The following is a 23,618-nucleotide window of genomic DNA, read 5'->3' on the forward strand; positions in this document are numbered from 1 at the left end:
TACAAACGTCTCAAAAATGAGATCGACAGAAAGTACAAAACTGTTAAGCAGGGATGGCTAGAGGACAGATGTAAAGTTGTAGAGGCATATATCACTAGGGGTAAGATAGATACTGTCTACAGGAAAATTAAAGAGACCTTTGTAGAAAAGAGAACCAGTTGCATAAATATCGGGAGCTCAGACGGAAAACCAATTCTAAGCAAAGAAGGGAAAGCAGAAAGATGGAAGGAGTATATAGAGGGCCTATACAAGGGTGATGTACTTGAGGGTTATAGTACGGAAATGGAAGATGACGTAGGTGAAGATGAAATGGGAGATATGGTACTACGTGAAGAATGTGACAGGGCACTGAAAGATCTAAGTCGAAACAAGTCCTTGGGAGTGGACAACCTTCCATTAGAACTAATAATAGTCTTGGTAGAGCGAACCCCGACAAAACTCTACCATCTGGTGATCAAGATGTATGAGACAGGACAAATGCCCTCAGACTTGAAGATGAATATAATAATTCCAATCGAAAGAAAGCAGATGTTAACAGGTGTGAAAACTACCGAACTATCAGTTTAATTAGTCACGGCTGCAAAGTAGTGACACGAATTCCTTACAGACGAATGGAAAAACTGGTAGAAGCCGACCTTGGGGAAGATCACTTTGGATTCCGTAGAAATGTTAGAACACATGAGGCAATACTGACCCTACGACTGCCGGCCGGTGTAGCCGTGCGGTTCTAGGCGCTTCAGTCTGGAACCGCGTGACCGCTACGGTCGCAGGCTCGAATCCCGCCTCGGGCATGGATGTGTGTGATGTCCTTAGGTTAGTTAGGTTTAAGTAGTTCTAAGTTCTAGGGGAGTGATGACCACAGATGTTAAGTCCCATAGTGCTCAGAGCCATTTGAACCATTTGACCCTACGACTTAGAAGATAGACTAAGGAAAGGCATACCTACGTTTCTAGCATTTGTAGACATAGAGAAAGCTTTTGACAATGTTGATTGGAATACTTTATTTCAGATTCTGAAGATCGCAGGCGTGAAATACAGGGAGCGTAATGTTATTTACAATTTGTACAGAAATCAGATGGCAGTTGTAAGAGTCGAGGGGCATGAAAGGGAAGCAGTGGTTGGGAAGGGAGAGAGAGGGTTGTAGCCCATCCCCGATGTCATTCAATCTATAAATTGAGCAAGTAGTAAAGGAAACAAAAGAAAAAAATTGGAGTAGGAATTAAAATCTACGGAGAAGGAAAAAAAAACTTTGTGCTTTGCCGATGACGTTGTAATTCTGTTAGACACAGCAAAGGACATGGACTAGAAGTTGAACGGAATAGACAGTGTCTTGAAAGGAGGATATAAGATGAACATCAACAAAAGCATAACGAGGGTAGTGGAACGTAGTCTAAATAAATCAGGTGCTCTGAGGAATTAGATTAGGAAATGAGACAGTTAAAGTAGTAGATGAGATTTGCTATTTGGGCAGCAAAATAACTAATGATGGTCGAAGTAGAGAGGATATAAAATGTAGACTGGCTATGGCAAGGAAAGCGTTTCTGACAAAGAGAAATTTTTTAACATCGAGTATAGATTTAAGTGTCAGGAAGCCTTTTCTCAAAGTATTTGTATGGAGTGTGGCTATGTATGGATGTGAAACGTGGACGATAAATAGTTTAGACAAGAAGAGAATAGAAGCTTTCGAAATGTGGTGCTACAGAAGAATGCTGAAGATTAGATGGATAGATAACGTAACTAATGAGGAGGTACTGAATAGAATTGGGGAGAAGAGGGATTTGTGGCACAACTTGTCTAGGAGAAGGGATCGGTTAGTAGGACATGTTCTGACGCATCAAGGGATCACCAATTTAGTATTGGAGAGCAGTGTGGACAGTAAAAATCGTAGAGGGAGACCAAGAGATGAATACACCAAGCAGGATGTAGGGTGTAGTAGTTACTTGGAAATAAGAAGCTTGCACAGGATAGAGCAGCATGGAGAGCTGCATCAACCCAGTCTCTGGACTGAAGACCGCAGCAACAACAGGCTAGTTCTGGCGAAGTACGCTCTCTTTACCTGTGCCAGCCTGCCTTCAAGTTTTGTCGATTACAACGGACAAACGACCGTTGGACTACAGTCGTCTGTTGTCGTCGTGACGTAGTGTCTCTGTGGCGGCAGGTGCGCACGAGCGCGGAGCTGGGCCGGCACCTGGTGGCGACGCGCGACGTGGAGGCTGGCGCGGCGGTGCTGGGCGACGCGCCGCTGGTGGTGGGCCCGCGCGTGCACCGCGCCGCCGACGAGGCGCCGGCCTGCCTGGGCTGCCTGCTGCCGCTGCCGCCCGAGGCCGCCGCGCTCGCGCGCTGCCCGCGCTGCCTGTGGCCGCTGTGCGCGCCGTGCGCAGCCGCGGGCGCGCCCGACCACGCGGCAGAGTGCCGGCTGCTGCGGCTGTCCGCGGGTCGCGCCGGTTGGCTGCTCGCCGCCGTCACGCCGCTGCGCTGCCTGCTGCTGCAGAAGAGGCACCCGCGCCGCTGGCAGCTGCTCGCGGACATGCAAGCGCACGAGGACCAGCGCGGGCCCGGCACCGACGCCTACACGTGAGTAGCCCTCCAGGCTCAAAGCAAACGTTTCACCTCATATGCAAGCACTATCCCTAGCGGTGTGACGGCAATGATAAAAATGTTCAAATGTGTGTAAAATCTTACGGGACTTAACTGCTATGTTCATCAGTCCCTAAGCTGACACACTACTTAACCTTAATTATCCTAAGGACAAACACACACACACCCATGCCCGAGAGAGGACTCGAACCTCCGCCAGGACCAGCCGCACAGTCCATGACTGCAGCGCCTTAGGCCGGGGAAATGGGAGCCACGAGTAAGCGATGGTCACGCAGTGACGATCAGGCCCAGTGCCCGGATAGCGTGGAAGGTGGCAAACCGAGTTAAGGGAAACGAAATGCCCTGTTTGGATTACGTAAAATTAGGTTGTGTATAAGACACCGAATGGCTATAATAAAGGACAGCTGCCAACGGATACCAGTGTGGGCTCTAATTACCGGGGTGGCCGAGCGGTTCCAGGCGCTACAGTCTGGAACCACGCAACCGCTACGATCGCAATTACGAATCCTGCATCGGTCATGGATGTGTGTGATGTCCTTAGGTTAGTTAGGTTTAAGTAGTTCTAAGTTCTAGGGGACTGATCAAAGGAAAGTGGCTCTGAGCACGCTGCGACTTAACATCTGAGGTCATCAGTCCCCTAGAACTTAGAACTACTTAAACCTAACTAACCTAAGGACATCACACACATCCATGACCGAGGCGGGATTCGTACTTGCGATCGTAGCGGTTGCGTGGTTCCAGACTGAAGCACCTAGAACCGCTCGGAATCAACGGCCGGCTCCATCCTTTACACAATTTCCTCAATACAAGCATCGGAGACGTCGACGAGATGCTGCACGGCGCAGGATTTGCACCTGCTGGCCAAAATTGGAACTATTTTTTTCCAGCGTAAATCGGTTCTGCATTAACGCGTAAGTTTCTCCGCCATACGATAATTACAGCCCCCACTGTATCTCCTCGAGTAGGTGCATTTCAGTGACTAGTTTGGCACGTAAGTTCGTAGCGTTTTTGTTTTACATTTTGGTATTCCTTTTGCTGTCGATTTATTTATCGATTGTAATTTTGTACTTTTAGTTCACATTTGGTATTTCAGTTTACATATTATCATTTTGTCGTTTGGAGGTTGTGTGAGAAGCTGAGGACGTAAAAATGAGTGCCAAGTGGAAAAATCGGAACGCTTCCGACATGCTTGTTTGACTTCAGTACAGGGGTCGCAGCAGTGGAGACAGCAGGAAACATTTGCGTCTTGTATGGGGATAATGTCATTGGTCAGACCGCGGCCAGGATATGGTTCTTTCGTTTTAAAGAGAATCTTTTTGATATTAGTGACTCTCCACGTTCAGGAAGAACTTCGGACTTTTATGAAGATCGTTTAAACGAATTAATCCACCCTGATACACATCTTTGTACTCGGGAACTGGCAAATGTGATGAACTGTGATCGTTCCACCATACTGCGATATTTGCAAGCAATGTAGAGGCTTAAAATTCGCGTGTATGGTACCCCATGCTCTAAGCCAAAATCACAAAAATCAGCGGGAGGTCATAGGTTCAACTCTGCTTGGTTGTCATCAACTGGGTGTGAACAGAGCCGCCCCTTGCTATCGTGTCTTTATGCTAAATTAATGAAAAGAAACGAGTGGGTCGGATTATGCAAAGCAGTAACTGCCGCATCCATAAAAGATAACGTTGTGCATGTGGTGCAACAGCGCCGATGTGCAGTACGAACAGCTTCCCCGAGCTGTAACCGTCCCTGCTGACATTTATTGTCAACTAATGAGGTGTATTGCGGACGCAATCCCAAAAACTACAACCAGAAGTGACAGTAATGCACAACAACGCCCACTTGCATTCTGCTAGACTGGCAAAAAACACTAGATAGGAGTTTAGTTGGGCAGCATTTTCTGCACCCACCTTATTTACTTTATCTTGCACCCTCAGATTTTCAGCTTTTCCTCTTTCAATTGAACAACCCTCAAGAGACTTCCTTCCCGGATGAAAATGAGATCCGAACAAGGCTCGACGATTCCTTTGCCTCAAAACCACCTGATTTCTGCAGTTGTGGAATCGAAAAGCTACCACAGCGTTCGCACACTACTATAAATGGTGAAGGAGTATATATTATTGATGACCAAACTCTCCGTTACGAGAATATAGCCGGCCGGTGTGGTCGTGTGGTTAAAGGCGCTTCAGTCTGGAACCGCGTGACCGCTACGGTCGCAGGTTCGAATCCTGCCTCGGGCATGGATGTGTGTGATGTCCTTAGGTTAGTTAGGTTTAAGTAGTTCTAAGTTCTAGGGGACTGATGACCACAGCAGTTAAGTCCCATAGTGCTCAGAGCCATTTGAACCATTTTTTGAACGAGAATATATTGTATTTAAACTTACGGGAAAACGCTGAGAACCATCTGGTAAATTATCTCGGAAACTTTGCAGTCGAAAGATTCGAAATCGAAGTGGCCATAGATACAATCCTTGTGTACCTGCTGTAGTTACATGAATTTAGTACTCTCTCTTACAAGGGAAGATACAATTTTCTCTCTGAGCTTGACTTTATCTTCTAAATTTCTACAACCCCATAAAGGAGCAGTCACGGAGTTCGACAGCATCCACTAGGGATAAAATTCATTCTAAATTTCAGTCCTATTTTCCCGATAAAGTGTTAAAAACATTCTCATTCGTATTAAAAATAACGTCACGTGACGCAAAACAATGTTTGAGTATGTCGAGAAGAGATTTAGAATATGTACCTTTTGTATTGAAAAAATAAACTTATGGACTATGGAGTCCAAAGTTGAGGTATCAAAACATGCCTACAGCATAGCTTGCACGACCAGGGCTCTCTTCAACTTCCAATTGTAATTTACCCTTGGCAGTTCTTCTGGTTCGACTTGCATCCCTGTTATACATCTTCAGCTTGTTTTCTGAATTTCTCACTCTCGCTACCCAAAGTTCCCATCCCCTCAACAGTGCGACAGCTCGCGCCTGATCGTAGAGATTGCAGCGCTTCACTTGCACTAGTGTTGCGTTGACTGAAAGTAGCAATGGCATCGTGCGGCACAAAGTGTTCAGTGTACATGCTCACAAACACATGGTTAAATGTAAATGTCGTGTGGCGTTCGTCGGGTAGACCTTTCGCCGGCTGCAAGTCTTTGGATTTGACGCCACTTCGGCGAATTGCGCGTCGGTCGGGATGAAATGATGATTAGGACAACACAACACCCAGTCCCTGAGCGGAGAAAATCTCCGACGCAGCCGGGAATCGAACTCGGGCCAGTAGGATTGACATTCTGTCGCGCTGACCACTCAGCTACCGGGGCGGACAACACATGGGTAAGCAAGCGGAAATAACATTGTTCGCAGATCCGTTTGTATTTTGTGTCCTGTCTTGCAAACATTTCCGAAGTAGATCAGTGTCTGCCAGGCCTTCGAAAACCGGCTTTAGTGCTTCCACAAACGCAATAGGCAGACTGTTCCGATGAATATGTTTTTCACCAGTTACTAAGTCGTTATTGTATTTCCACCATCTATCCATACCTGCCAAGCGCAGACCATGACGCGGTTTATCATCGCTAAACAGTGTATGAAAATACACTGTCCACACAGCTTTCTTTATTGCTTCTATGTAATGAGTATTTGCCTAATTGCTAAACCATAATAATCTTAAAATGTCTCTATAGTTGGCATTGTCAGTCAGTCCTTGCCACCGATTGGTTTCCTATTACTAAGGTAAATTTTACCTAGCGGCCATTTAAGTTTTTGAAGATGGTTCCGCACTCTCTTTTGCACGTGCTTCACACACTCAAGTTTCTTTATTTATACCCTGTCCCCATTTGGGTTGGATGCCACAACTTCATTAAAGGGTTTGCAGTCTCCATCCCCTGAGTAACTGATGCACTGTACGTCATAATATAGCTGAGAGTGCTGAGAAAATTTGTTCACTCCTGCCGTTTCCCTGGGTTCATTTGTGCCACTGCAATTTCCTGTACAATTGTCTAAATGAAGCTGCTTTTGTCTTTCTGGACACTACAAAATTTGGACATAATAGCAACAGCAATCTCTTTGCCTGTGTCCACTCTTGTGGCTGTGACGAAACCATTTTTTGAAGTGTGACCTCGCTTTTGTCAGGTGCCATAAAACGCTTTTGTCTCTTTCTTGGTCGCAGTCCATATTTTGTAACACTCCTTCCTTTGCTGCAACTTTCGTACATTCATTGGCAACAACTTCAGCTGCAGAACCTAATATATAGGGTGTTTGTTTTAACTTGAGACATCTAAATATCACGAAAACAAATGCACCATATGAAAAAAAAGTTCTAGGTGAAAAGATAATATTAATAATGGGGACGTCTGTGCTATAACTGGCCATCCCCTGACCATCCTTCCTTCGTGGGCGGTGTTAACTCTGTATTTTCAAATGGAAACCGTCCATTTTTATAGCATATTCTGATTCTATGCAAAAAGTACATACACCTTACTCAAACCTCTGTTTTCCATTCGTGGTAGCTGTAACTACGTACAATCGAAAAATATCAAGTTTTCCTGCGTTTGGAATTAAGAGACGACACATTTGTTTCTACATTTCATTTACTATGAAAATGTAAACCTTTGAAACTGATGTTCAAACGTTACTTCGGTGTTGCAAATGTGATTGTACCGTACCGCACAAATGATAAGGCTAGACATTGACGTCTCTGGCGAATAAGCTACTTGTATCGTAACATAGTTTCCTATTCCCTATGGGTTGACTGTGCTGAGTCCCCAAATGTTTGGTTTCGGTGGCCTGCCTGAGCGTGATTGTTTCCGGTGTTCGTTTCCATCCAACCGCCTCAACTCTTGCGCGGCTACTGGAGGAATACAAGCCACAACCATCGTAATAAAGTAAAATGTCCAGGAAATGATAGCGACAGGCGCACCTATCATGGATACTCGCCGAAATCAAGCATCCCAATCGTGTGGGAGGCAAGGCGCCTCACCGAAATCAAGCATCCGATGGGCACAGAAAACAATTACATTCACGTCATTGTTCCTGGATCACGATGCAGGTGGCGACTACTCGGAGGCGTGGCAGATAGATGGTGTGTCAGGAGGCACTCCCCCAGTTCGCCTCTTGCCGGTTCCTCAGGAACGAGGAGATGGTTGTAACCCGTGTACGCCAGTGGGCGCAGTAAAAGAAGAGTGATTTTTAACCATTTGTTTCTGCAAATACATCTCCCCTCTAGCGATGCTACGGCGGTCCTCTGTCACAGCCTGTGCGGGTGCGCAGCGAGCGCCCGGCAGCTACTCGGTTAGTGGATGCTGCGTCTCCACCCTCCGCACTCGAAGGAGGTGGCGCGTGCGTATGTGGCTTACACACGCCGGCCTAGGAGGTCCCCCAGTAACTGTGGCTGATCTCTGCTCTTTGAACCAAACGACGGTTGTCATGTGGTCGAGAAGTGCGCCGACCATGGCCTGCCGTGCAGGTAGGCCGCGTGGCTCCGCTGAAGTGTCAGGAACGCTGGTGCCCTGGCTCAAGTCGACACGGAGGACCTACAGGCCTTCCCATCTGCGTTGGAAGCCGTCAGCAGCGCCGAACTCGTTACTGGTGCTTACAGAGAGGAAGACACCTCTCTGACGGCTGTTGGTGGTGTTGAGTACGAGCAGGAAATCTACAACAGACTTATACCCAGCGTTAATTCCCTGTCAGCGAATCGAAAACGCTCGTCCTGTGCACCATCGATCCTTCTGACCAACTCCTTCCTGAACTCAAATGCTGGAGTATATACGAGGTGTGGCTAGAAAAAAACCGGACTAGTACTGGTGAAACAATAAAACGAATTCAATAAGGCTGAAAGTCGCGTGGCCTGTCACGTGACTCTCGCTCCGCCTACTGCTCGAGTTTCATCTGCCTCCTGCACTCAGTCTGCTAGTGGGGTCTGTTTTAAGTAGTTGACGTTTTGTCTGTGCGTCGGAAAATGTTGAGTGTACAGAAAGAACAGCGTGTTAACATCAAATTTTGTTTCAAACTAGGAAAATCTGCAAGTGAAACGTTTGTAATGTTACAACAAGTGTACGGCGATGATTGTTTATCGCGAACACAAGTGTTTGAGTGGTTTAAACGATTTAAAGATGGCCGCGAAGACACCAGTGATGACACTCTCACTGGCAGACCATTGTCAGCAAAAACTGATGCAAACATTGAAAAAATCGGTAAACTTGTTCGACAAGATCGCCGTTTAACAATCAGAGCAGTGTCTGAGTTAACAGGAGTTGACAAGGAAAGTGTTAGGCAGATTCTTCATGAAAGTTTCAACATGAACAAAGTGTGTTCAAAAATGGTTCCGAAGTGTCTCACAATTGAACAGAAGGAACGCCGAAGAATGATTTGTTCTGACATCCTGGAAAACATTGAAAGTGATCCCACCTTCTTACAAAATGTTATTACTTGCGATGAATCGTGGCTTTTTACTTACGATCCCGAAACTAAACGCCAATCGATGCATTGGAAAACTCCTGGTTATCCACGACAAAAAAAAGCACGAATGTCAAAATCGAAATTCAAGGCAATGATGATTGTTTTTTTGACATCAAAGGGATTTTGCACATTGATTGGGTACCAGAGGGACAAACAGTGAATCAGCATTACTACATTAGCGTCCTGGCTACCCTACGCGAGCGAGTACGGAGAAAACGGAACGATTTGTGGAGAAAAAAAGTCATGGATCCTTCACCAAGACAATGCCCCAGCTCACAGTGCGTTGTCAGTGAAGACGTTTTTGGCAAAACACAACATTCCCATCTTAGATCATCCACCCTACTCACCTGATTTGGCCCCCTGTGACTTTTTTCTTTTCCCTAAAGTCAAGTCAGCTTTGAAAGGAACTAGATTTGAGACTGTTGAAGCAGTAAAAGAAAAAGCGACGGAAGTAATGTATGGACTTACCGAAAATGATCTGCAGCATTGCTATGAACAGTGGAAAATTCGTATGGAGCGGTGTAGAGACCGAGGAGGAGAGTACATTGAAGGAGATAACATGAAATTGTAAATAATTGTAAATAAATGTTTTTTCCAGCATCAGTCCGGTTTTTTTCTAGCCGCACCTCGTATAGTGTGAAATATCGGCTGGTGTTGACCCAACGTCACTTGTAACGAGCGCATAGGCTTTCCGAACGTATCAGCGATTCATATCGCGCCCTATTTGCTTATCACATTTGTTACACCAACAGACTGGTCCGTAAAAATATTCAGTGCGACTTCTTCCGTTAGCGGCGCGGTCCCTTACTTCACGTAACAAGGTGACGTGATACTTCTCAGTCGTATTGCTTTACTAAGCACCTGCTGATGCTAGCTACCCAGTTCGCACAAAGCTATGGTCTGCTGCTTTCCGCCTGACCTGCTAACGTGATGAAACGCTGCCGTTTCGTGTCGCGATTGTAGATACTCGCTCAAGTAACACAAAGTGAACGAAATCTCGCAATTATGAAATTCTGCGGCCAGCTGCCTGATACAGGGTTGAGCTTATTTTCTAGCCAGATACTGAAACGCCGAATAATACTGTACTGTACAATCTAATTTGCAACATTCAACTACTTTTTGAACATAAATATAAACCGTTAGGACACAAAGACTTACATTTACATCGTAAATGAAATGTAGAAGCAAATTCATCGAATCTTAATTGGAGAAACAGGCACGCTTGATATTTTTCGATTACAGCGCCATGTACCATGAATCTTGAGTCAAGATGGTGTACTCGGTAATCAAACAAAGCAGTAGGCTCTGCTGATATATCGACTGTTAGACAGTGTGTCTAATTGTGTATTTTAATACGACAGTGTGCCATGTTAGGTAATATATAACACTTAAAACACTTGATAATGGCACTTTGAAGCAGAAATCATGATTGCGTTAAGTGTAAATGTAACACTGTAAATAAACAACAGTATAATGGCGGTACCGACCTTAAAGAGATATTTTTATAGCGGATTGGTCATTGTGAGATAACCTGCACAAGTAACACAACCTCCAGAGAGCATAGTTTTTACCATAATTCAACAAGCAACAAACCTATCATGAAGTACTTAAAATGAATACCGGTTAAATGACAGATGGATTTATTAGTAAAAGGTCGTTTCAGTGCAAGATGAAACTATAGCTTTCCCCACCTCTGTGGAATGAAAATGCGGCATTTCTTAAAGCGCATATTTTTGAATAGAAAATAAATACATCTTTTACACGTTGCTATATGCAGGCGAAACTAATAAATAGCCACAGGGTGTGTCACCGCATAAGGCCCTTATTTGATGACATTGGTAACGAGTTCTTAACTCATTACATTTAATTATTACAAACTGTCACGCAAGTTTCGAGCCCACTATCTATAGCTGTGTATTGTTATATTTAAATTTTTTTGTTATATGAAAATGGTATTCTGAATAACTTTATAAATATTAATTACTGTTTGGTTCACTTCATAAACGCAATATCAAATATTTTTCAAGTAATATTGTAAAAAGTTGCGTGAATAGGTTAACCAGCCGCAAGGTAAACAATGCCGAATCCTCAGAGATGGGGAAAACATTTCGGACGATTCAGCCTGTTATACAGGAGCTCTAACCAGCAGGCATACATCAAAGTATAGCGAGATGAAGTGGGTGAGCGGCCGGCCGCCGTCGCGGCACGGAAGAACGCGGAGCTGTTCGAAACGCGGGGCCACTGTGGCTGGAGGTTCGAGTCCTTTCTCGGGCTTGAGTGTGTGCTGTTCTAACTCACACTAGCTTAAGTACATTCTGGGCATAAAATACAACCCTGCGGTGATAAGCATTCATCGGCTGCAGGTTACATGTACTATTTTATTACTTACATACAAAAGTGCAGAAACACTATATATATATATATATATATATATATATATATATATATATATATATCCAGAAAAAGTAAATAAGTCATGGGAAGTGTTAGAGAATACAGTCTCCAAAATTCCTCAAAATTATGTAAAGATTTTAATGGGTGATTTTAATGCACAGTTAGGGAAAGAGAGAAAATTTAGAAAAACGGTCGGTGAATTCCCTGCACATAAATGGACCAATCAAAATGGAAAGAGGCTGGTAGAATTTTGCAGAAATTTCAATCTCAAAATTATGTCAAGTCATTTTAAGAAAAAACCTTCAAAACAAAAGACATGGCGATCACCTAACAAGGACATAGGTGAATTCCAAATTGACCATATTGCAATCTCGTATCCATGTCACAAAGAAATTTTAAATGTTCAAGTTCGTAAAGGCGCCAATATTGACTCAGACCATTACTTAACCCGTGTGAAACTAAAGCTAAAACCCCAAAATTTTAACAAAAGGACACCATTAATCCCCAAATTTGACACCAGTAAAATCCAACCATCATTATTAGCAGACGAATTTGACAAAACAAGTGCACAAAATTGGGAACAACTCAAACACAAGATTATCAAAACAGCTCAAGATCAAATTCCTTTACGAAAACACAAGAAACATGCTTGGTGGAATGAAAACTGTGATCATGCAATCAAAGCCAGACAAGAGACATTTAAAGCATGGAATAGCAACAAGACAGAAGACACACATGATACATTCCTGACAACTAGAAAAGACACTTCAAAACTAATTAGACAAACAAAAAGACAATATGAGAATAGTCAACTCTTAGAAATTGAAGAAGATTTTCAGAAATACAATACCAGAAATTTTTATAAAACTTTTAAAACCAAAATAAAGGGGTACCAACCCCAGAATCTTTGCTTCAAGAAGGAAAATGGACAGTTGGCTCTTAACAACCAAGAAAATTGCAAAGAACTTTCTAAATATTTTAAGAATCTTCTAAATTGCCCCGAGCTCACAGAAAGATTTCCCCCAAAAATTCCCCAACAATGCAATCCAGTTTCACTTGCACCAAATGAAGAGGAAATCATTAAAGAAATTCATAGGTTGAAAAACAACAAAGCATCTGGTGAAGATGGAATTGTTGCAGAACTTTTAAAGGCAGCTGGTCCAAAAACCGTTAAAGAAATTACTTCAATCATGCAAAACATTTGGCAAACCGAAAAAATTCCTGATGAATGGAAAACCGCCTTGATTCACCCACTTCATAAGAAGGGAGACAAAACTGATGTTAATAATTACAGAGGAATTTCTCTTCTTCCAGTCACATACAAAATCCTCTCTCAATGTCTTCTGAACCGAGCACAACAACAACTTGAATGGAAAATTGTCGAATATCAAGCAGGTTTCAGGCCAAATAGATCTTGCCCAGAACAGATTTTAGTCCTCAAACTAATTCTCAGACATCAAAAAATTTACAATAAAAAACTAGTTTGTACCTTTGTAGATTTTAGAAAGGCTTATGACTCAGTGGATCGTGAATCTCTTTTCCAAATTGTGAAAGAACAAGGCCTGAATCCTAAAACCACGGCAATTATCAGAGACACGCTAACTGGTACAAAATCAAAAGTAAAGTTCAGAGGAGAAATTTCAGAATCCTTTGAAATAAAAACAGGCGTGAGGCAAGGTGATGGACTCTCTCCGTTGCTATTTAACTGCGTTCTAGAAAAAGTAATACAAGAGTGGCGCGAAGGAAAATTGGAGTTCAAAATTGACCAACCAGTGAAATTAGGACGAACAAATATTCGAATAGACTGTTTGGCCTTTGCAGACGACTTGGTTATTCTAACGCAGGACATCCAAATTGCTCAGAAACAAATAGAAATTCTTAAAGAAACAGCAGAAAGAGTAGGTCTCCAAATCTCATTTGAAAAAACACAGTATATGACTAGCAACAAACTGGCACCCAAACTTTTGGAAACTAAGTATGGAAAAATCAAAAGAGTTTCGCAATTCAAATATCTAGGTGAAACAATCTCAGAGACTGGTCTAGAAAAAATTGGAAATGAAATTCGTTGTCAAAAGATGGAGACAGCTTTTAGACTTACAAAAGACATCTACAACAAAAAATGTCTCTCGAGGTACTCTAAATTGAGACATTACAACACGGTCATAACACCAGAGTGCCTTTATGGGGCTGAAACGCTAATTTTAAACAGAAAAAAGGACATTCAAGAAATCCAAAAAAGAGAAAGAAAAGTAATCAGAAAAATTCTAGGTCCAAAATATACTGAAGAAGGAACATACAGGCTAAGAGCAAATAGTGAAATTCAACAATACACCAGCATATATTCGGATATGAAAAAACGCAGATTAAAATTTTATGGGCATATTAAAAGAATGGATGCTACCAGACTAACTAAACAAGTAGTGGAATTCTACGAAAATCGAAGTAAAGCTAAATTTGAGACAATAAAATGGATTGCTGCTATAAAAGAGGACATGAAAGAGGCAGATATAAAATAAGATGAAATTCAAGACAGAAAATTATTTAGGCAAAAAATTCATGACTGGGTAGTTGGTCAAGCTGAAAAACCAAAGAAAACTGGAACCACATGGTCTGATGAAAGGAAAAGAGCTCATTCCGAGAGAATGAAAACAATTTGGGCAGAGAGAAAGTCTAAAAGAAAATAACTGAATGCCCCGTGATTGTACTTCGCGTGGACCAGTAGGGCCCAAACGTGAATAATATATATATATATATATATATATATATATATATATATATATATATATATATACACAGTGTGTTACAAAAAGGAACGGCCAAACTTTCAGGAAACATTCCTCACACACAAAGAAAGAAAATATGTTACGTGGACATGTGTCCGGAAACGCTTACTTTCCATGTTAGAGCTCATTTTATTACTTCTCTTCAAATCACATTAATCGTGGAATTGAAACACACAGCAACAGAACGTACCATCGTGACTTCAAACACTTTGTTACAGGAAATGTTCAAAATGTCCTCCGTTAGCGAGGATACATTCATCCACCCTCCGTCGCATGGGATCCCTGATGCGCTGATGCAGCCCTGGAGAATGGCGTATTGTATCACAGCCGTCCACAATACGAGCACGAAGAGTCTCTACATTTGGTGCCGGGGTTGCGTAGACAAGAGCTTTCAAATTCCCCCATAAAGGAAACTCAAGAGGGTTGAGGTCAGGAGAGCGTGGAGGCCATGCAATTGGTCCGCCTCTACCAATCCATCGGTCACCGAATCTGTTGTTGAGAAGCGTACGAACACTTCGACTGAAATGTGCAGGAGCTCCATCGTGCATGAACCACATGTTGTGTCGTACTTGTAAAGGCACATGTGCTAGGAGCACAGGTAGAGTATCCCGTATGAAATCATGGCGGTGAATCGAGGAAGTGCAGTACATACTGACGAAACTAAAATGAGCTCTAACATGGAAATTAAGCGTTTCCGGACACATGTCCACATAACATCTTTTCTTTATTTGTTTGTGAGGAATGTTTCCTGAAAGTTTGGCTGTACCTTTTTGTAACACCCTGTATATATATATAAAATGATTCATATTTCCCACGTTTGCCCGCATCTCGTGGTCGTGCGGTAGCGTTCTCGCTTCCCACGCCCGGGTTCCCGGGTTCGATTCCCGGCGGGGTCAGGGATTTTCTCTGCCTCGTGATGGCTGGGTGTTGTGTGCTGTCCTTAGGTTAGTTAGGTTTAAGTAGTTCTAAGTTGTAGGGGACTTATGACCACAGCAGTTGAGTCCCATAGTGCTCAGAGCCATTTGAACCATTTTTTTTCCCCACGTTTTGTTGCAAGCGAGGAAATGTCCGGGCAAATACAACCTTTGGTGTGCAAGAACGGCCTTCAGATGGCTATCTGTCATTTGCGATCTATGTTTCGATTTGCAAAGCTTCGAGGCTGAGAAAAGTTGATCACGTAAATAAGTAGAACCAAACAAGCGAGTTATAGCTGCTGCTTTTGCAAGTAGTTGAAGGAATCTATCCCGTGGAAAGCAAGAATAGAACTGGTGTCATTAGCCATTCTAAACTTCTCCTTAATGAAGCGATCACATTGCAGATCTATCAGTTCTAACTGCACATCTGCGAACACAGATCTGACGTCCATAGAGCATGGTGACATGATAATATCAAAATATGGCTCAAATGACCTCAAATCCTCGAATCATTTTGCGAATCCTGCATCCAGATTATTGAGAGACTGAACAAACGACGCAACAAGGTCATTATTAATATTATCTGCGAATCGCGTCACATTCGGAAAATGTGTGAAATTACGATCCTGGAACTGACCTCTCCATATCTCGAGTTTCATTTGGATTGCGCGAAATTGAGAAAATAGGGATACAATTAACTGACCTTTTCCCTGCAACGAATCATTGACACTGTTCAAATGACTCTTTATGCAGGTAACAAATGCTAGGTTAACAACCCATCGATGGTTAAACGTCTCAGGAACGGACCTTCCTTTCATATCCATAAAAAGATTTATCTGTTCAAGCAAAAGGAAACGTTCTAGGGTTTTTCCGCTATTCAGCCATCTTATCTGGCAAAGATAGGTTATATCTCTGAAGTGAGCGTGAATACATTAACTTTCGAAACTGTCTTTGATTCAATCCTGCAGATCTTATTAAATTTACAGTCGTAACGACGACATTTATAATCCTGTCAAATTGTACAGTCTTCGCACAAAGTGCCTCTTGATGAAAAACGCAATGCACTGAGTGGAACTGCTGTCCTGGGCTCAGCTTAGTTTTTAGACGTCCTACAAATCCCACGTTACAGCCAGCCATATTTGGGGTGCCATCAGTGGCGGCGGAAACGAGCTTATTCCAGGGCAGATTCAGCTTAGTACAGCATGTTGAACAGCATTAAATACGAGTATATCTTCGTCGGTACAAGTGTCTCTCATGGGAACTAAATTAAGAAGTTCTTCTGCTTTGTTTAAATCTATATCTACCCCTCGGAAGAATATAGCCAATTGTGCTGTATCAGTAACGTCGGCAGTTTCACCAAGTTACAGAGGATATGCAAAGAATTGTTGTTCTTTCACCGTTAGCTGTCGTTCAGCATCTGCACTAAGGTCTTCTACACGGCGTGCGATTGTGTGTTTACACAGACAAATTGCATGAAATTTTACTGTTCTTAGAGGACATACGGATTCACTACAAATGTCGAGGCAGTCTTTCACCGACGGCCCGGTGGAGAACAGTCGAATTTCACGAGCAATAAAATGGGCAGTTCTAAAGCTCGCCCTCACTGCAACGTCATTTGGAGCTTCAAATTCCTAGTCGAGTAAATCCAGTTATATTACAACTTGAATAATATTAACAGTTGATGTAAGCTTAATTGAGATAACCGACTTTACCTCATTGCCGAAGGATTCTTTTAACGTTGCACTTGATTGCAGAGGCTCGTCTCCCTGAACACTATTACACACGTCACAATGTTTGGAATTTCAGTGTCGTCCAAAGTTATATTTTTCTCGTATAGCAGAATGTCGACATGCTGAACACGTAGCACGTTCTCTAGTATGCGCAAACAGCCATGCACTTTCCACTGGGATTCTTGTTGTATGCAGTTTGCACTAGATCTTTTTTTTTTAATCTCATTTTGTTCTAGATTGTTCGTTGAATTTGTTCGTGGCGGACGTCCGATGACGCCTGTTCAGGTTGATCGTTTATTCGTTCACTCAGTTTTTTTGTTATAGAGGGTAGCTAAACCCTCTGACCGAACACGCTGAGCTACCGTGCAGACAGATCTTGGTCTCTTCTCAGCTGAAACCATTCCCACAGCACCAGTTGTCACCGCAGCGCCGGCCGCGGTGGTCTAGCGGTTCTAGGCGCTCAGTCCGGAGCCGCGCGACTGCTACGGTCGCAGGTTCGAATCCTGCCTCGGGCATGGATGTGTGTGATGTCCTTACGTTAGTTAGGTTTAAGTAGTTCTAAGTTCTAGGGGACTGATGACCATAGACGTTAAGTCCCATAGTGCTCAGAGCCATTTTGTCACCGCAGCGAACCAACAGGTTTGTTTACGCAGCGAAGACTGACAACAACACGCGGCTACCCTGCCCGCTCGCCACTCGTGTACCAAGCGCGGTGTGAGCAAGCCTAGTCTAGGGAGTGGAAACTAGCACGTGACCCATACAAAGGCAGGCTTCCTTCACTGATCAGCGTACGCTTTCCGCTTAAAATTACTGCAGACCGCAGCGCGTGCCCCCACCCTACGATCGGGACATGTAACTCCTTGTGCCAGAGAAGCCAACCCGGGGGAGAAATCGATCCTTACGTACATGTTTATACCACTATTAAACCCTAATCCTGTCGCTCAACAACGTTTTTCCAGGTCTCCCTAGCTTCATTTCTTAGGCTACGGCCACACAGAACGCCCCTCGCTTGGCAACTAGGTATCTCGCTACTCGCCTGGTGCCAAGTGCTTGGGTGCTTGGTGGCTATCCGGAGCCAGTTGCCACAGACGAGTTGCTCGCTCGCACTGTGGAAAAGTCTCTTCCAATGCTGGGTCAGAAAATGCTTCGAGCTGAAAATATATGAACTGTTGCGGAAACTACCATCATGCTGGGTACATGGTATTAATTGTGAGAGAAGTGAACGTGGTCCATTCAAAATGTACAAACAACTTCGGGAGTTGCAAGACACATTTTTTGGTGCAAAGTGAAGTCGGTAGACAACCTTCTCATGGATATTACAAAAAAAATAGGAACAACATACTAATTACAGAGCAAGTATATCACCCCGCGTATATCTCCAAGAAGTGCAGTCGGAGAAGGCGATATTGCCGCAAGATCTACGCACTTTTTTGAACGGTTTCAATTTAAAAAGAAAATACTGAATGACTCCCGAACATTGAGATTCTAGAATTTTACAAAGAGGAAGCTTGCCAACAACAGATGAAAGTGCTACGCTGTTTTAAGACCTTCAGTATCCGGAGATGCCAGACGTTCCTCAGATAGTTAACATAGCAGAGGCACAAAGTAGAAAAGGCGTTCCACTATGTCTACAAGCACAGGCACCCAATTCTTGGATCTTGAAAGAAAAATCAAAAATTAAATACTGGAGCAATTGGCGGTTGTTTCGGAGTTGGTTTCCATATATGGCTGAGGAGCCGTCTGTACAAAATCTTATACTGTGAAGCAAAATTCAAAAGGTAATTGTTGCAAAACGTCAGTGAGTTGTTTGAAAACTGCCGATATTACTGTTTCATCATCCATGGTAGAGAAGAAGCAAACGAAATGATATAATCTGCAGCACTTGTCAGGTGAAGCTACTAGGCGACATGCCAGGATGAACCAACACCACCGTTCGTCTAGCGACGCGCCGAACCGAGGTCCACGAGAAAGACAGGCCGCGGCGCGTACGTCACGAAGGTAGCACGGAACTCGCTCGTTCGCTCGCTCAGCTCAGCAGACAAAATGCGTTTCTAAACCCGTTAACTCACAGCTGGGCGTGTAAGTACTAACGAGAATTGCATCTCTAACTGGAATCTGATTAACGGTACTACAGCAAAATTTAATTTAAGATCAATGTTCGATATAAATGGTATAACGGCTTGTTCATAGCATTAAGTCTCTTATGCTTAACAGTACTCATTACATGCTGGATGTGGTGCTTTATGCAACTGATAATCATTTTAGCATGATTTGATTTTATTGTACGCCAGTACAGCCGTAACAAATTATAAGTAGGCCCATGGACTTCCCATCATTATAGGACTAATAACAGGAAGACTCCATAATAGCGGATTCCAGTAGGAGATTCAGTTTTCGTTTGTACGGACATGCCTAGTTACGAGTTAACAGGTGTAGAAACGTAGTTCGTCTGCTGATTTGAGCAAGCGAGCGAGTGCAAGACTACCTTCGTGACGTACGCGCCGCGGCCTGTCTTTGTCGTAGGTCTCGGCCAAACGGTATAGCTTAGTCACCTGGCGCTCGGTGCTGCTAGTCTCGTAAGTTGACAGCTGCTTGTTTAGGTGAGTAGTCGCTTGGTGAGTCGTGAGGTACCTAGGCTCCAAGCGAGGCGCGTCCGGGGCGGATGTAGCATTTTTCTTAAAAAAAAAAAAAAATGCGCTAGGGCGCCAAATGTAAGGGGACCGTCACCCTAGTCGGGCCCAATCCAAAGACTGAGATTTACGATGAAGAGGACAGCCCTAAATACGGGTCTGTTGCGCAGGGAGTCTGGCGAGGTGTCTGAGTTCCTGCGGAAGAAGGTGCTGTGCGGCGAGGCGGGTGAGGCTGTGGAGGACGCGAGCGACGCGGCGATCCGGCGCGTGTGCGGCGTGCTGGACGTGAACGCGCTCGACATCACGCTGCCCGGCGGCGGCGAGGCCAGCGCGCTCTACCCCACCGCCTACCTGCTCGAGCACAGCTGCGTGCCCAACACCAGGCACACCTTCGACTTCCAGCGCGGCTGCCGGCTCACCGTTCGCGCCGCCAAGCTCATATCCAGGTACCGCTCCTCACCACACTCCTTCCATACTTTCGTTTATTTCATTCTCCACCCAGGTGGCTCAGGTGGGTCATCCTCGACATTAGGGGTTGGAACTACTGCACACCAAGTCCCGTTTAGGGACACTGGGAAGCCGATTCCCATTCCTTAAACGGCCGTGGTGGCCGAGCGGTTCTAGGCGCTACAGTCTGGTACCGCGCGACGGCTACGGTCGCAGGTTCGAATCCTGCCTCGGGCTTGGATGTGTGTGATGTCCTTAGGTTAGTTAGGTTTAAGTAGTTCTAAGTTCTAGGGGACTGATGACCTCAGAAGCTAAGTCCCATAGTGCTCAGAGCCAACCCACTCCTTAGATGTGCCTTACAGCTACGGGAAAACTAAATCTTTAGTTGGAATTAGAATAATTTATTTGCAGAATGAAATTTTCACTCTGTAGGAGAGAGTGCGCTCATATTAAACTCCCTGGCAGATTAAAACTGTATGCCGGACCGAGAGCCGTACTCGGGACCTATGCTTTTGGCGGGCAAGTGCTCTACCAACTCAGCACCCAAGTACGACTTATGATCCGTCCTCGCAGCTTTAATTCCGCCAGTACGTCTTTCTCCTACCTTCCGAACTTCACAGAAGCTCTCCTGCAGGCATTGTAGAACTGGCGGAATGAAAGCTGCGAGGCGTACTTGGGTGGCTCAGTTGGAAAGGGCTGGCCTTGTGGAGCATCGGCTTAGATACCTCGACATTTACCACACCTTACTCACCCCCATGTGGCACAAGTGTTCTCGGTTCCGATTACCCTCGCACGTCGTATGTTGATGGCGATGGGGTCCTTTGTCTGCACCGGGATGTTATTTAAAGTTCAATATTCCTCCCTTGCCCTCCCGCGGGAACGTGGTGGAGTGGACTTATTCCATGTGCAAGACAGAGTTACGGCACTTTTTGTTAGCTCCCAACTGAAAGGCTGGCGTCGCTGCCCGAGGAGCCTGACCGGACTGCTTTTACATGAATATGCTCCAGTCTCTATGTCAGCCCCAGTCACGTTAGCAGACATTCCACCCCCCTATTATCACTTTCGGCACTTCTTTCTTGAATTAAGCTGCATCCTCTACTCCTTACCCCTTCCACGTATAATCCAGACAAAGACTGTACACAACACATTACACATGTGTCGAAACCCCGACGCCATCGAACACAAGTCGTGTGTGGAAATCGGTGCATGCAGGTTATCTCGACACCATGTTTGAATTACCAGGAGATCCCAAAGGATAGTCTGGTAGCCAAGTTTGTAGACTATTTAGCCGTGTCTGGTAATTCAAACATGCAACGAAGCGACCAAACGAACGATTCCTTTGGGAACCATCCGACTAGAAGATTGGGACCATCGGTCCGGATCTGCCAGCTAAATATTGAGGGAATTAGCCGATCCAAATCTGAATATCTTTCAAAGTTTCTATTGGACAATAGCATCGATGTGGTACTCCTTCAGGAAACACATACCGACTCGCAGGAAGACTTACAAAGAAGAGGACGTATTCAAGGCTTCCAACAAATAGGCGCAACATATCATCACGCCTATGGCGCCGCCACATACGCCCAATCCGATATTGAACATGCACACCTGCTGTCCACAAGCACAGAAAACAACATCCATGTTGTTGATATAAAAGTAGACGACATAAGACTTATAAATGTCTACAAACCACCAAACCAAATCTGGCCAAGTATTGTACTACCCGTACATTAACACCCAACGATATATGCCGGTGATTTTAATAGCCATCATGAAATGTGGCGATACACCCAAAATAATGAACACGCAGAAGCGCTGGTGGAATGGGCCGACGAGAACAATCTACATCTTATATTCGATGCCAAGGAGAGGGGCACATTCCACTCGGCCGCCTCTGCTTTGTAACTACCGATAACGAGGGAAAACCAGTGCCTATACATAGAAGGGTTGCCACAGATTTCCCACACAGCCAGCATAGGCCTGTTATTTTAGACATCGGCGTCACTATACCCCTGATACGGTCCTTCCCTCGACCTAGATGGAATTTCCAAAAAGCTGACTGGGAGAAGTATTCAGCGGACCTTGATAAATGCATCCGGTTTATACCGTCACTACCTAAATGCTACGATCGTTTCAGGAAAGCTATAATTACCACAGCTAAAAAACACATTCCTAGGGGATGTTTCCAGAATGAGATTTTCACTCTGCAGCGGAGTGTGCGCTGATATGAAACTTCCTGGCAGATTAAAACTGTGTGCCCGACCGAGACTCGAACTCGGGATCTTTGCCTTTCGCGGGCAAGTGCTCTACCAACTGAGCTACCGAAGCACGACTCAGAGCTTTCCAGACCATTCACTGAGGATGATGTCATTACTGACCTCAAGGATATGAAACCGGGCAAAGCCCCAGGTTTTGACAACATACATCCAGAATTTCTAACCTACGCTGGAAAGAACGTAGTCAAATGGCTGGCAAATTTCTTTTCGAACATTTTGACTACAAACCATCTCCCTAGAGAATTCAAAAAGGCAAGAATAATAGCTTTGCTGAAACCAGGGAAACCAGCAGACCAACCGCTAAGCTACAGACCAATAGCACTTCTTAGCTGTACATACAAACTTCTCGAACGACTTGTCCATAATCGAATTAGCGGCATCATTATGGAGAACTTACCTATAGAACAGGCAGGCTTCAGACCTGGCCGTAGTTGCTGTGACCAAGTTCTGGCATTAACATCCTACATAGAGGCTGGCTTTCAACAGAAATTGAAAACAAGTGCTGTATTTCTAGACTTAACATCTGCATATGATACTGTTTGGAGAGATGGAATAATTTACAAACTCTTAAGAGTGATTCCTTGCCAGATTTTAACATCCTTAATACATAATATGCTGAGTAACAGAACATTCCAGGTCACCCTAAACGGAAAGACAAGCAAAACAAAACTTATTAACAACGGGCTTCCGCAAGGCTCCGTATTGGCCCCTCTTCTGTTTAACCTCTATATAGCAGATCTCCCAAACACAAAGTCAAGAAAGTTTTGCTATGCGGATGACATAGCACTGGCTACCAGAGACAAGTATCTCTTCAATATAGAGGAAGTCCTTAATAATGACGTCGAAATACTATACAATTATTTCAAGAAATGGAGACTCAAGCCAAACCCTAACAAAACTGAAGTATCTACATTCCATCTTAATAACAAAATGGCAAATGAAATTATTAACATAAAACTCGGAAACACCAACCTCAAACATAATAAGTTTCCAAAGTACTTAGGTATAACATTGGATCGCATTCTTTCTTACCGAAAACATCTGGAGAACACCACTGCAAAAATTGGAACACGGAATAACATCATTCAAAAATTTAGCGGTACTACTTGGGGAGCTAACGCAAAAACATTACGCACCTCATCTATCGCCTTAGTGTTCTCTGTGGCTGAGTACTGCGCTCCAGTCTGGATTAATAGCTGTCACACCAAACTTATTGACAGGCAATTAAATAACACAATGAGGTTGATTTCTGGAACCGTTAAATCAGCGCCCACGTACTGGCTACCGGTGCTATGTAATATCCTGCCCCCGGACCTGCGTAGAAAAGCGGCCCTACTGCACGAATTCAGAAAGATTGAGACAAAACCAGAACTACCAATTAAAGAAGAATTCTCA

At 44.1% G+C, this 23,618-nt stretch overlaps 1 protein-coding gene across 1 annotated transcript in view; it reads left to right on the forward strand.

The window, feature by feature from the left end:
* Positions 1-23,618, forward strand: part of LOC124594328 (SET domain-containing protein SmydA-8-like) — a 117,650-nt gene that overhangs the window by 39,716 nt on the left and 54,316 nt on the right. Inside the window, exons 3-4 of the mRNA XM_047132690.1 lie at positions 2,159-2,574; positions 19,671-19,946. Coding sequence (XP_046988646.1) covers positions 2,159-2,574; positions 19,671-19,946 — 692 coding nt within the window. The remainder of the gene's footprint in view (positions 1-2,158; positions 2,575-19,670; positions 19,947-23,618) is intronic.

The sequence above is a fragment of the Schistocerca americana genome, chromosome 2 (assembly GCF_021461395.2).
Source record: "Schistocerca americana isolate TAMUIC-IGC-003095 chromosome 2, iqSchAmer2.1, whole genome shotgun sequence".
Classification (NCBI taxonomy): Eukaryota; Metazoa; Arthropoda; class Insecta; order Orthoptera; family Acrididae; genus Schistocerca; species Schistocerca americana.